Source organism: Tenrec ecaudatus, chromosome 1, assembly GCF_050624435.1.
Source record: "Tenrec ecaudatus isolate mTenEca1 chromosome 1, mTenEca1.hap1, whole genome shotgun sequence".
NCBI classification, from domain to species: domain Eukaryota; kingdom Metazoa; phylum Chordata; class Mammalia; order Afrosoricida; family Tenrecidae; genus Tenrec; species Tenrec ecaudatus.
Window position 1 is genome coordinate 168507141 of NC_134530.1, and position 14886 is coordinate 168522026.

The 14886-nt window shown below is 36.8% G+C and overlaps 1 protein-coding gene across 2 annotated transcripts in view; it reads right to left on the bottom strand.

Moving 5' to 3' along the window:
- Nucleotides 1–14886, bottom strand: part of SPTA1 (spectrin alpha, erythrocytic 1) — an 87174-nt gene that overhangs the window by 24527 nt on the left and 47761 nt on the right. For both annotated transcript variants that reach the window (XM_075540415.1, XM_075540414.1), the window contains exons 32-35: nt 14462–14624; nt 14070–14201; nt 12876–13013; nt 812–916 (exon numbers count right to left, since the gene is read on the bottom strand). In XM_075540415.1, the coding sequence (XP_075396530.1) occupies nt 812–916; nt 12876–13013; nt 14070–14201; nt 14462–14624 (538 nt within the window). The remainder of the gene's footprint in view (nt 1–811; nt 917–12875; nt 13014–14069; nt 14202–14461; nt 14625–14886) is intronic.

Sequence of the window (14886 nt, forward strand, 5' to 3'; positions counted from 1 at the left end):
ATTTTACAGCCTTTCCTATATCTAGGATTCCCCATGGAAGTAAAGTGAGGCTGGCTTCTCCCATAAAGATTTATAGTATTGAAAACCTATGAATAAAGATGTTCTGCTTCATTCAGTAGGGTCACTATAAGTCAGAATTTACTCTGTGCCAAGACCTTTTTTTGATTTTTCATCTATTCTCTTTTAATCTTATTATCCTGTGATAGCACAGCGGACACAGGCCGAGTCCTGAAGCTGTGCACTTAATAAACGTTTGACTCCTTTCCTTCCTTCCATTTGATGGTACGGATGTATCATCGAGAAAGATGGGTAACATTAAAACTCTCCAGAGTGAATTCAAAGTCTGTCATCATCAATTCCTGATTCCTGTCAGGGCTCCACTGGCCCCCTTCACGAAATGTTCAGAAGGTATAGAGTTTTATCCATACTTTGCAACTTCGCACGTCTCCACCTGATTTCATTTTTATCTATTAAGTTCGGCAAAATAAGCTTTTAAAAATAATGACATGGTAAATGGAAAATATTTGGAAAATAGTGCATTTGCACACTTGCATTAATAATAATAATGAAAAGATAAGCAGATAATAATCGTGGGGATCACCTCTGGAGTCTTACAATCTAGAGCTTAATGGTGATTGGTTAATAGTGACAGCTACCATGGCGCTCTCAAAAGCAATGGATTTGATGCTGTTAGGATATCTGCTGACAGCGAACACTAAGATTGCTTTTACAAGGCTGTGCTCTCAAATGGTTTCTGGGACAGGAGGCAGAACTTCCATTTGGCCAGTGGGTGGGAATTCATGCTACTTACCTGTCGGGCCAACATCTCTGTTTCCAAAAGCTGATGTTTCTTGAGCAGGTTGCCCGCTGAAGCCAAATCCCTGGCTTGGTCTTTCATGGCCAGCAGAGTTTCTGCCTGGGAATAGAAAAATTAGAAATAATAAAAATAAAAATCACTCTGTCCCTATATATGACTTCTTCCTTCACAATAGCGAATATTGTAGCTACCAACAAATAGAGTGATACATTAAAATGTTGAACAATAATGCACTCTTAGTAAATAGAGCAGTAAAATGTAAAAATTGTCTTAAAGGAAAATAAAATTAGCTGCTATTATTTCAAATCTTCCCCAGTAAGGGTTAAGGAAATAATCCCCGCTTTTATATTTACCTGACAAGCATTTGTTAAATGCTTACTTCGTGCCTGGTATTGTGTTCATATCTGGGCATAGTATAGTAAACAAATTTGATATATTTCTTATAATCACTTATGTTCATTCCACATCCCTGCTTTGGTGTTTCCAAAAAAGTACTGTTTTAATATGAGTAATATGAGATTATTTTCATTTGTATTTACAACACAACATGCTCCAAATAGTACAAAACTATTTGATTATTAAATGTGTGAAACAGGTGTACAATAAAAGACTTTTGACAAAACTTGCTTTTCCAAATAGGCAAATATTAAAGCACACCTAATGATTGAGCACAACAAAACACAGCCTTGCTTTTCTAAGCTCAAGAATTGGTATGATCTATGGAGTATGGTGTGGAACCATATTAGGTCAGCATTCCAGCTTTGCCACTTGGAATAGTTCTGATTTGGGATTAGTTTTAAACTTTTCTGTAAAACTTGGTATCCTCATCAGTAAAATCTAGGTCACAGGATCAATGAAGTGGTTGGCACATAATAATTGCTCAGGAATTTGTAGCTATACTTCAATGTAAATAATATTGATTCAAATTTAAAATAAGTTGATAGAACAATGAAGAAGCCATCCATATGACTCTCCAGCAAAGATTAGAACCGTGGTGCACCTGTGGTGAATCTCTTCTCACCATAAGGAACCAGAAGTGATGACAAACTAGGCAGAGCAGTGAAACTTCTATAAGCCCCTGCAGATGGTATAATTATGAGATTCCTGGGATTTGGAGGAAATATCATAACAGTGAGAGCTGGGAATTGGATTTAAGAAGGTATGAGATGGAACCAGTTGAAGTATAAATCAGAAGCAGAAAAGGAAAGCGCTATCTAAACTTTGTGATATCCATCAGAAAAAATGAAGTTTTAGGAAAATATATAAGAAGATAATTTAGAATCAATCAGACCTGTATTTATATCCTTGGTCTAACATATATTGGCTCTTATAACATTTCTGAGTTTCAGTAAGAGATGACTATATGGTCCATGTTTAATAAATGGCTCCAATAGTAATAGTGACATTAGAGTAATTAATATTATTAAAATCCCTTCTGCTATAGAACGTCTCTGAATCAATGAACATGTTAGTGGGTACAACTGAGGGAAAACCTGAAGGAACTGTACTTCCATTTTAGTCCTTAATTTTGAGCCAGAGTTTGGATTTGGGTAGGAAACAATTGATGCTCACTCTTTTCCTAAGCCTCATATTCCACTTCCCATTTCAACTAATTCTTTACCTAACAAGAATTTACTTAGGATGTTTACATAGGATAAAGGTCCAATCTCATTCTCCTTAGCAAAGGAGTCACCAGCTATCCAAAACTGTACACAGGGTTAGTGGATTATTTAATGTTACTCTTCTAGTCAATTTATTTAACTCCTACCCAACGATTTTGTCTTGCATGGCTCTGGTAAGAAGGTTGGGGAAGATACTGCTAGGATTCACCTGCGAGTAATTGTGAACAGGAATCCCTGGGGTGCCATCCTGATTTGTAAAGAGTGAACCCTCTGAGAAGCAGGAGGTATCTCATTACCAGCAAAAGCTAGCAGTGAAACACGTCATCTGGACCTCAGGTTCCTGCGGAGTGAAACTCCTGGGCCTAAAAGACAGCTGTACCATCAGAGAAGCAGCATCACGACCAGGATCCACAGCATGGAAGAGAGTGATGGACTTCTCAACCCATGGAACAAGCAAAACTGAGTGCTTTTGTGAAGGAGGCTGCCTAGTGGAGTGGGGTGCCTCTGGGCACTTAATTGGGGGAACTGAGCTTGCTGACCCACAAAAGTGGAGCTGAGTGCCTTCAGGTTGAGGTTTCCTGGAGTAGTTCCTTAGGCATTTAATTCAAGGAGTTGACTTTGCTGTCCTACAGCGCTTGAGCTAAATGCGGTTAGATTGAAGTTTCTAAACTTCATTTCCAGAGTGGAATTCCCCTTTGGGCCTTTATTAGCATACTTGAAAGAATTTTGTGACATATCTTGATAAACAACTATCCTGAGTATCTCTTATGGGCATTACAACTTCTTTAATAAACCCTTTAATCATGAATTTTGTCTGAGTTCTGTGTATTCATTATAATGGATATTAGAACCCAGTAGATATTAGAAATAAAATAGAAAATATTAATTAAGACAACACTGTTACAAATAGAGTGTTCTGTGAAAATGTAAGGTATTCTGATCACTAGGGAAAATATCATTTCACTTTGCTTATATGATGTTGGTTTCAATATAAGACCTAGTTCCGGTCACCACCCATGGAGAAATAGAGTCAGTGAAGCATGTTCATAGGATAATAACAAAAATTATAAGAGGAATTTAAACCAATCAATAAGAAGAAAATATGGTAGTGAGTTGGAGCACACATGGAAGGGACTGTGTAGAGATCAGCACAGAGGCGCCATCAGGAGGGATATCCTATACTTCCAGACTACAAGATTCTCAGCAGGAAGATAAGTGGAGACAAATTTATTAAATAAAAGAGCATCCACGTTTGCCATAGACACCCATTTAACATCGGCCCTTGGCACAAACCAGTGGAGTATAGATTCCAACTGTTCTATACAATTTTTCTCTGTCCCAGAACTAGCTAGGGTGGCTGGCCGGATAAGCTGCAGAGACAAAACTCTGCAGGCCCACCTGGGGCAGATATAAGCACAAATAGGCTTGGCTGAAGTACAGCTCTGCCCAGCTCTCATCTTAAGACAATCAGAAAGTACATTTATTTTTAACTTCTTTTGTTAGCAGATAACATACACCTTGTCCATTAGCAGGTATTAGAAGAAGATATCAGTTCACACCACGAAACAAGAGAAACAGACACAAATAACTGAACACCAACAAGATTAAAACGAAATGCCTGAAATTGAGCATGCCATGGAATTACAAGAAAAATGAGTTACATGAATGATTATTGCGCTCATAACAAATGAAGAAAAAGTCTGAGAGGAAAAGTAAAAAAAATTTGAAAAGCTAGAACCTTCACTATATGCCTCACAAGAAAAACTCCAATGTGAAACAGAAGTTAAACACTACAACAACAGAGTTACATAATAATATAGAAGATCAGAAAAACAGAATTGTAGGGATGCCAACTAAATCCACATGGAAGAAGCATACCATCACCAGTCACTGAAGGATTGGGATCTATATAATCTGAAGCTGAAGGAGAAATTAGTACCAAATCCTCAATTGTGAGTATCTGGTAGGCAGAAAGCAATGCATGACAATGGGAGCCTATGATTCATTTGTAGAACGACACAGGAAATAAGACTCTGAAGACCTCCTCCTATCTAAAATTGAGGGACGGAAGGAGAGTGGCTGTGTGTGGTAGGTACTTATTTTCATGTCAACTAGATAAATAACTTTAGGGGTGGAGTCTAGACTGTCAGTCAGGTCACAACCTGATGATGCCTCCTTGGAGCATGGTCTTCTCATGAGGATTCTGGGAACTTCCTCTCTCTTGAATCTGGCATCAGAAGAGTGGGCCATTCATTCTTTCTCTGAGTCTTGGTCTTCTGATTGACAAGCTTAGGGAGAGTTGCTGAGCGCTGCTTCACCTTGCTTTTCAGGAGTCACTCAGAGAGCTGGAGGAGCCCCATGGAGACCCACGCCAGCACAGAGATGAATCCACCACCACAAGACTTTGTACTCATCAGCCTGTGATCTCCCTGCATTTTACATCATGGCATGTGACTGTGTGTGTGAGTCTGAAGTGGGAATTATGGTCTAGTATCAAAGTTATGTGCTAATATCAGTCTTATGGACTTGATCTGGATGTGGTTGGAATGTTTTCTCAATAAACAATTACTCTTCCATATAAAGCTCTTTCATATATATATATATGAATGTCCCTAGATTTGTTTCTCTAGTCAACCTGGTCTAACACACTGGTAAACAGAGTGCTTGGGAGATATCTGTACAGAAGATCAAAGGCATACATCTGGCATGAAGCCTTAAAATGTTGTCAGTAGATGCACCCTGTGATGCAGGTTGGAATTGATCTGGTTTCCAAAATTGTCAGTATTTTTGTTGTTGTTCATATTGGAGTGTATCTCCGAGGTGCTATGTCATTGGAGGCCACCCTCTTGAAGCTGTGCTAGATGCTTTTCCACTTTTCACTACATGAAATCAGGATGGATGAACTTACTGGGACAGCAAATCGAATAAGGGGTTCAGAAGAAGGAGGGGACAAAGGTGGTGGGGGGGTAAAAGGGAGACAGTGTCAAGGAGCCCATGTAGAAAAAAGATTGTTTGGAAATTGATTTTGGTAGCAATGTAATATTCTACTTTATGTGATTGAAATGTGGAATGATATGATATACGTAATAAATCCCAATTAAAAAAGAGAGAACGATTGAAACTCAAATGATTGAGCTTGAAGACAAATCTATAGACTCCAATATAAAAGAACAAATAACAACAACAACAAACTGCAAAAGAGACTGAGAAAAGCTTGAGAAGAATGTGGGACACAATTAAGAGAAACACCTGCATATTATCAGGATTCCAGATGAAAAGTAAACAAACAAAAAATAATCCACACAGAAAGTATTCCAAGAACTCCTGCAAGAAAACTTTCCCCAATGCTTAAAGAATGAAAAGAAAATTATTCAGGAAGCCAAAAGAACCCCAATTGGTAGAGTTCGCAAAAGAAGAACTCCCTGGCATATTGCAGTCAAGATATCTAGCATCAATGAAGGAAAAATATTCTAAGAGCAGTCAGGGGGCGGGGGAAAGGACAATTATGTACAAAGGGTCAGCAATTAAAATAACTTCTGATTTCTCAGCAGAAAACATACAGGCAAGAAGACAATGAAGTGACGTATACAGAGTCTGGAAGGGAAAAAGCTGTCATCCTAGAACCTTGTACATAGCAAAAATATCATTCAAGTATGATGGAGAAAGTAAAGTATTCCATGACAAGGAGACAGTAGAAGAATTCAAAAAACCAAGATAATCGCTACAAAAAATACTCAATGAAGGTCTGCCGCACCAAATCAATATGCAACAAGAAACCAACATACAAGACAATTTATCACAAAAAGTAACACCCACAGAACAATATCCAAAACAATAAATTAATAAAAGACAAAGAAAATAAGCACATGTTACACAGCCAGACACAACATAGGCAAATATAAAGCAAAATGACAGTAACAAGTGTATGTGTGTATGGATATATATATAGATATATATCAATAATCTCAATCAATGTTAATGGACTAAATGCACCAGTAAAAAGACAGAGAGCACAGGATATCTAAGAAAGCAAAATCCATCAATATGCTGCCTATAAGAAAAAAACCTCAGAAACACAGGAACAGACCAAATATCAGAGGCTTGACAAAAGCATACCAAGGAAACAGCAACCAAAAGAAAGCAGGGGTAGCAATATTAATATCTGTGCAAATAGACTTCAAGGCCAACAAGGCAATAAGAGGCAAGAATGGACACTATATAATAATCTAGGGAACAATAGCCCAAGAAGACATAATGTTAATAAATATATATGGAAAGACCCCCAAAATACATCAATCAAGTCCTCACAAACTTTAAAAAAGGATATATATATATATATATATATATATATATATATATATATATATATATATATATATATAGAGAGAGAGAGAGAGAGAGAGAGAGAGAGAGAGAGAGAGAGAATTATAACAGGAGATTTGAGTGTGTCACTCGTAAGGAGAGACAGAATATCAAGAAAATAACTCAGTAAAGACACAAAAAAGCTCAACGCAATCAACAAATTGATCTCTTAGACATATACAGAACTCTCCATCAAACAAAAACATGATATACATTCTTCTCCACAACTCATGGAATGTTTTCAAGAATGGATCATATATAAGGCCACAAAGCATGGCCCAACAAATTGAAGAAGAAAAAACTGAGGTCCTATAACTTCTCTTCTCAGACCACAATGCTATAAAATGAGAAATCAACAACAAAAGGAATAGAAATGTAAAGACACACACAAGGAGAATGAACAACATAGTACTAAAAATGATGGGGTACTAAAGGAAGAAAATTTTAAAAATCCTTGAGACAAACCAGAACGATAACACAGCATATAAAATCTTTTGGATAGAGCAAAAGCAGCCAACAAAGGAATCAACACCCACATGGAAAAAGAGGAGACATCTAAGCAATGCCTTAATACAACACCTTCAAGAACTGGAACAAGGACAGCAACATAAACCCTCCATTAAAAGATGGAAAGAAATCATAAGGATCAAAGCAGATATACACAATACAGAAAATAAAAACCAGAAAAAGGGAAGAAAAAAAGATAAGAAACGGGTTCTTTGAAAGGATTAACAAAGTTGACAGATCACTGGCAACTTAACAAAAGAAAAACGAAAATAATGCAAATACCCAGAATAAGAAATGAGAAGCGTGACATTAAGACAGATACAAATAAATTAAAAAGAATAACACTACTACAAAAACTGCATTATAACAAATTTGACAATCTAGAAGAAATGCACAGATGTCTAGAAATATATCACCCACTCAAAATAATGCAAACAGATATTTAAAAACTCAACAGATTCATAACAAAAGAAAAATATCGAGCAGATCATTAAGAAACTTCAAACCAAGAAAAACCCAGATGGTTTCACAGGGCAATTCTACCAAATATTAAGAGAATAGAACACAAACTACTCCAGAACAGTGAAGAGGACACAAACACCCACACTGTCTCTGAAGTCAGTATAATACTCATATCCAAACCAGGCAAAGGCCTCATAAAGATAGAAAGATATAGACCAACATCCCTTTTTGACACATACACAAAAATCCTCAATGAAATTCTAGTCAATAGAATCCAACATCATATAATAAAAAAAACAATTCACTATGACCAAATGGATTCATTTCAGGCATTCTGGGATAGATCAATATTCAAAAACATACAATGTAATCCACCACATAAACAAGGCAAAGAGTAAAAACCACATGATCACATTAGTAGATACAAAAAAGGCATTTGACAATATCTAATACCCATTTTTTGACTAAAGCACTCAACAAAATAGTAATACAAGAAAAATTTTTCAAGATAATAAAAACCATATATGAAAAACCAACAGCAAACATGATGTTCAACAGATACAAAACTAACAACTAGATCAATTGCATTCTTGTATACCAGCAAAGAGACCTACGGAAAAGACATTAAGAAACAATATCCTTTACAATAACCCTGAAAAATGAAATACTTATGAATAAGCCTAACTAAAGAAACAAAAGACCTACACATGCAAAAATACAGAACATTACTACAAGAAACCCCAAAAAAAGGACCTACATAAATGGAAGAATATCCTGTGCTCATGGATAAGTAGATGGAATATTGTAGAAATGTCAACACTATCTAAAACCATCTACAGATGCCATGCAATACCCATGCAAATAGAAATCATATTCTTTAAATAAGTGAAAAAACTAATTACCAATTTCATATGGATAGGCAGAAGACAAGGTAAGCAAATACTTTTTAAAAAGAAGAACCAAGTAGGAAGCCTCACACTACCTGATCTAAAAACCTTCTACACAACCACAGTGGTCAAAACAGCATGGTACTGGTACAACTAAAGATATATGAGAAACATAGAAACAAATGAATAGAAAGCCTAGACATAAATGGATTGGCCTATAGGCAACTGATCTTACAAAAAGGACCTAGAAATATTAAATGGGATAAAGAGAGCCTCTTCAACAAATGGTGTTGGACAAACTGGATTTGTACATGTAGTAGATGCACAAAAATGAACTCAAGATGTATTAAAGACCTAAATATACACCCAAAAGATATCAAGGTCATCAATGAGAAAGATGAACAAACTTAGAGTCCTAATGCTGGGCATACATAGACTACCGAGTAGAATAAAGGAAACACACAGAGTAGAAGATGAAATAAATGACCGGGACAGGCTGAAATTACATTCCTTATGCAAATCAAAAGAATAAAATGAGAGCCTCAGTTTTGGAAAAATTTTTTTACCCATGACACATTGAACAAGGATCAAATTAACAAAATCTACAGAACTCTACAACAGCTCAACAAAAAAATTTAAAATGACCCAATTAAGAAGTGGGAGAAAGACATGAACAGATAGTTCACCAAAAATGAAGTACAAATGGCTAACAAACATATGGAAAAATATTTACAATAACTAGTCATCCAGGAGAAGCAAATTAAAACCACAATGTGATACCACCTCACACACACAATGTTAGCCCAATTAAAACAAACAAACAGAAAACAACAAATGCTGGAGAGGGAATGAAACTCGTGTACATTGTTGAGGGACTTATAAATACATACATACTCTAAAGAAAATTATATGGCAATACATAAAGCAACTAGAAATTGAAATAACACACAATCCAGCAATACTACTATTAGGCATATGCCCCCAAAGAAATAAGACACGATACAAGTGGTTATATGCTATCCCATGTTTATAGTAGGACTATTCACAATAGCAAGAAACTGGAAGCAGCTCAAATACCCAACAGTAGAAGAATAAAGAAACTATGGTACATACACACAATGGAATACCTAAAAAGCAGTGATGAAAGCATGAAACACTGTAAGACATGCAAGCACTTAGAATCTATTATGTTGAGTGAAGTTTGTCAATCACAAAAGGACAAATATTTCATGAGTCCACTACTATAAAGAGAAAAATTAATTTAACAGATCAGAGACCTATTCCCAAACAAGAGGGTAGAAAGTCAGCCTACTGGCTATGAACCATACATCACCCCGCTTATGTGCACTTCATAAGAACCACCTCAAGAGAGGAGACCTTGCATTGGCCAGGTTCACACCTTCAAGAAGAATGAACAGGGAAAAGATCATCGAAGTGATGCTATACAACATTGAGACAGGGCTGCAACCAATCACAGGTCCTCCACAGGAAAGAGAAGAGAGCCTTACTGGAAAATCAAGTTCAGACCAGGGAAGAGGAGCTTCTTGATTTTAGAGGAGGCTCTGGTATTTCTATTGGTGGATATGATGGGTAAATGTGCAGAAGCAACCTCACATCCTCACAATAATTGTAGGGAACCTAAGAGAAAATAAACCTGGTTATATGTTCCTGGGTAGACATTTGAATATGTTTCTACCCAAGCTTCTGTGAACTATGCCATGGACTAAGTGTCATGATGTCCTTAGATGCTGGCCATACTGGGAGCTTATTGTTTCCCAAGGACCACACCACAGGGACTCAAAGTGGAAGCCTGATGGAATTAATTAGGCCTTACCTCAAAACTAACTTTACCCTTGAATTTAGGACGGAAATATTCTGCTAAGAGAGGAATTGAAGGATGGCCACCCCCAGGGCTGTGGAAATGGTAGCTGTTGGACCTTGGCTGGGACTCCTGGCTTAGTGCGCATTCAATGAAAGTGAACTGGAACCACTATATATTTAGTATCTCAGTGCTTTCCTTGTATTAATATGGCAGGTATTAATCTGATAAGCAAGGATCTGCCCATATAAAAAAACAGTACAGGGAAATTTCCCCTGGTACCAACTGCCATGCTCCATGTAGGCAGACCCTATTCAATTAAGAAATCAATCTGTACAAAGCAACAATTCATGGACTGCATCTCAGTTAGTCTATACTCACATATACTCCTCATAGCAACAGTACCTTAAATTCTATGCCATTGGATAACTTCTTGATATTATCAATATAATCCCCTTATACACCAGGGGGAGTGATTGACAATGCTTATCATTTTCATTTCTTTTGTTTCTTTTGTCTGTTGTTTGGGGGTTTTGTTGTTGTCATTCTTGTTGGTTTTGTATTTGTTTCTGCAATAATATGACCGCCACAGTAAACCAAAGTTGTTCATATCAATGTTAGATGAGCAGATGGATTCTGTTCTCCCATTTAATTCTAACTCCATTAAAAAAAAAAGGTTCTTATAATATGACCTTGCTCAGCACTCAACTTCATGAAGAGATCACTAAAGATAAGGGTACTACAGTATATTGTGGTGAAGAAAGCAGATGGTGCCTAACTCAATTAGAATAGTGTCTGGGGTCGAAAAGGCTTGCATGCAAACAAGCAACCATTCATGTGAGGTGTAAATTAAGTCAACATCGAAGAATCACACAAGCCTCTATGATTCAAAGATGACGATTACAAAATCCAAACATGGTGAAGGGAAAAGTTTCATAGCTTCAATTGTGAACACCCAATTCGTAGAAGGCTATGGAGCACAGTGGGAGCCTCGAATCCATCTGCAGAGAATCTAGTCAGATTAAGCCTCTGTCACATCCCCTCTAGTCAAAGGTGAGGGAGCCATACAGCTTTATTATCAGACAGAATTATTGTACACTTGATTATGGTGGACCATGATAAAATATGATACTTGGTCAGTGACCTCCCTATTCACCTAAGCTGAATTTCTTCTAGGCTCAAGTGTTTCTCACTTGTTCCACCACAGAAATTTCTTCTCTAGCTTTTAAAATATTGTTAGTGGTCATTTCCTTGTTACTCTTTGTTTTTATTTTTATCTTTATATTATTATTTTCTTCTTTCTGTTTTTTGTATCTATTGTTTCTGTTAGCTTCCCCAGTTTATGAATCAGAGAAGCAGTGCATGCATAGGCAATAACAGATGCAATGATTTATCAGGGACAGAGAGTAGGAAATGTGAGGGGAACTGGGGAGCAAACAATGAACATGGAAGGAGAGAGGGAGATCTAGATGGTAATAATATATATACAACTCTTTTTAACAGTCATTTAACTATGGAAGTATATGATATATGAATATTATATCAAGACAATTACTAGAAAAAAATAAAACAATCTTGATCAATGGTTATCATGGGTGAAGGAGGAAGAGTTTTTACTTAGGGGACATTGACTTTATGCTTAATGGTGGTAGAACCATTTGAAAAAGGATATCAATAATGGTTACACAACACAAAGAGTAGAAGTTTTTGAATTTGAGAATGTTTTTGCCACAATTAAAAAATAATTACATGAATAACATTAAGTACAAGGAAAAATGAAATGTTCTAAAATTGATTGTGATAATGATTGTCCAACTCTTCATGATATAACTGAACTATTGAATTGTATGATATGTGGAAGAAGTGCCAAGAAAACTGTTAAAAATAAAGAAGAACATGTTGAAGAAATGAAAAAGAGGAGTCAAGGAGAATTTAGATGTGTTTGACTTTTTGATATGGATAAAATTAAAACAAGCTCATTTCAATTGAATATCAGGGGAAATGCCTATGGTGAGTTCTTTCCAAAGGTAGAATGGTCTTTCTTGGAAGTTAATGGTAATGTTTTTTCTATCATTTCAGGTAGAAACATTTCTTTAGAGAGATACCAAGGAAGGGATTTTTGAATTTAATGGATTATTGAACAAGTCTTCAAAATGTCTTCACAATCATTTTATGATTTAGAATTTTCCAAAGTACACATTACAAAGTTATCCAAATTAGTTGATATCCTAACATTACTTCCCACCACTTCTGCTGATTTACCAGATTAATGAGTAGTTCTGTGACTATCTTACATTTTTAGTACATGGAAGTGTCACAGTTCCGTGTTATTACAAATTAAGGCTTCATCTTCATCTGCATGTAGCTCCTGTGATTCCACCATATCTAGGTGCAATTACCTCTGAGAGCCAGAATTCAAAATCCCGGATTCCTGTGTTGAACCTCTGCTGGCGACTGGCCTCAGTGAGCTTCTGCCCTTTATCAATTGTTCTCTCAAGTAAGTTGTCCCAGTGTTTCTCCAGCTCTTCCAGTTGCCCCTAATCCAAAGAAAGGGAGGAGTAATTTGAGTATTAGGAGGCTGTGTATCTTGATAACCTGAGAGGATAGTGAAAAGAGGTTCTAGAGAGGGGAGCTATTCCAAATGTGCTGGTACTTGACTATCATACATGTTAAACCAGTTATATGAGGGGGTACTCCCCCCAGAAAATAGAAAAAAACTCCGCTAATATGAGGGGCATAGTACATTTGGAGTTTGTTCCACCAGGTAAGTCTGTCAATCAAGCTTTCTATTTAGAGATTCTGAAAATATTTTAACAGTGTGCAACCAAAAAGGCTTGAATTGTGGCAAGTGGGGAACTGGTTTTGCCACCATGACAATTCACCTGCTCACACAGACATCCCAGTGCACCTGTTTTGGGAAAAACCCAGCATGCCTCTCTTGCCCCATGCACCTTACTCACCTGACCTTGCTCTGTGAAAATTCTTTTTGTTTCCATGAATGCAGAGGGACATGAAAGGACAATAATTTGACAATATAGAAGCGGCAAAGAAAAAAACAAGGGAGGTGCTGTCAACCATCCAAACAGATGAGTTTGAAAAATGATGCCCAGATGGAATCTCAGGTTTGACAAATGTATTGTCATGGAGAATACTTTGAATATGATGTTTGTTTTGTAAAAAAAATCTAAATACATTGTTTTGAAAAAAATTTCATTTTTATTTTAGCACCCCCTTATACTGAACCTGTGAAACAGCAGGGGTATTGGAATGACAGGAACATTTCAATTTTGGGTTATAGCCTTTTGGGAAAATGACTTGAAAATTAAAGGAAGCATTGCAATACTTAGGAACTAGCAAGCATGATAAAACGTTGGAATTAAGACTAAAATTTTATTTTATTGGCATTTGAACTTCTGAATATGATGGGAGCAGATTTAAGCATCACTGTATTCCTCCTTCTTCTACAACAGTCAGAGGAAAGGCTTTTGTCCATAAACTATATCCCATATCCTTACACAGGGAAGCATTGGAAAAAATAAAACATTTTCCAGTGTCTTTAGGGTTTAGAACAAAGTCTGAGCTGACTCTCTTACCTTCATGGTTTCTTCATTGCCATCACAGGCTTCACGCTCAATCAGGGAGTTGCCCAAGTTGATTACTCCTTCTACCTGCTCAGCTCTGCCATAGACCTCATTTTCAAAGGTCTGATGTTTTAAGTATTTCCTCTGAAGACAAAAGAAACAACCTTAGTCTCTCACTTAAAGAAGCAGGACAAAGCAAGTGCTGACAAAACGAGTTAATGTTTCTATTAGATCATTTCTAAAAGGGATGGTGATTTATAAGTGTTTCGTTGTATAGTAGACTCTAAGCCCCTGTTAGCAATATCAGTGGTCTCAGCAACAAGAGCATGGTCAGTATAGTGGATGTTCATTTAACCAACAATCTAGATATGGTGAATTTTTTTAGATTCCTATTTTAAACATACCTGAATATTGGTAGGGTCTTTGTAGGATTCATCACAGGCTGTGGGAAGCATCTCACTGATCCATTCTTCAAGTTCCTCAAGGTCATGGTTGAATTGTTTCAGATCAGCATAGTCTCCCAGCTTAGTTCTTTCAGCAATCAGCTGGGTTTTGAGCGCATTCCACCTGGCAAGGGGTGGGGAGGTGGGCTGGCAGATCATTATCTACCTTATGCCTTTCCGAAGGTCTGACACCATGCCACTGACTCTTTCCATTCACCAGGTTAGCTCTTTCCTTTCACACAATAATTAAGTCTGATAATTTCTAAAGTACTTTACAGATCTTTCATGCTATGCACAAGTCTATGTAAAAAAAAATCCAATGTGTCATGAGAGTTTTATGTATCTAGACGTTTGAAGAACCCAACGTATCAGCTACACATTCAAGG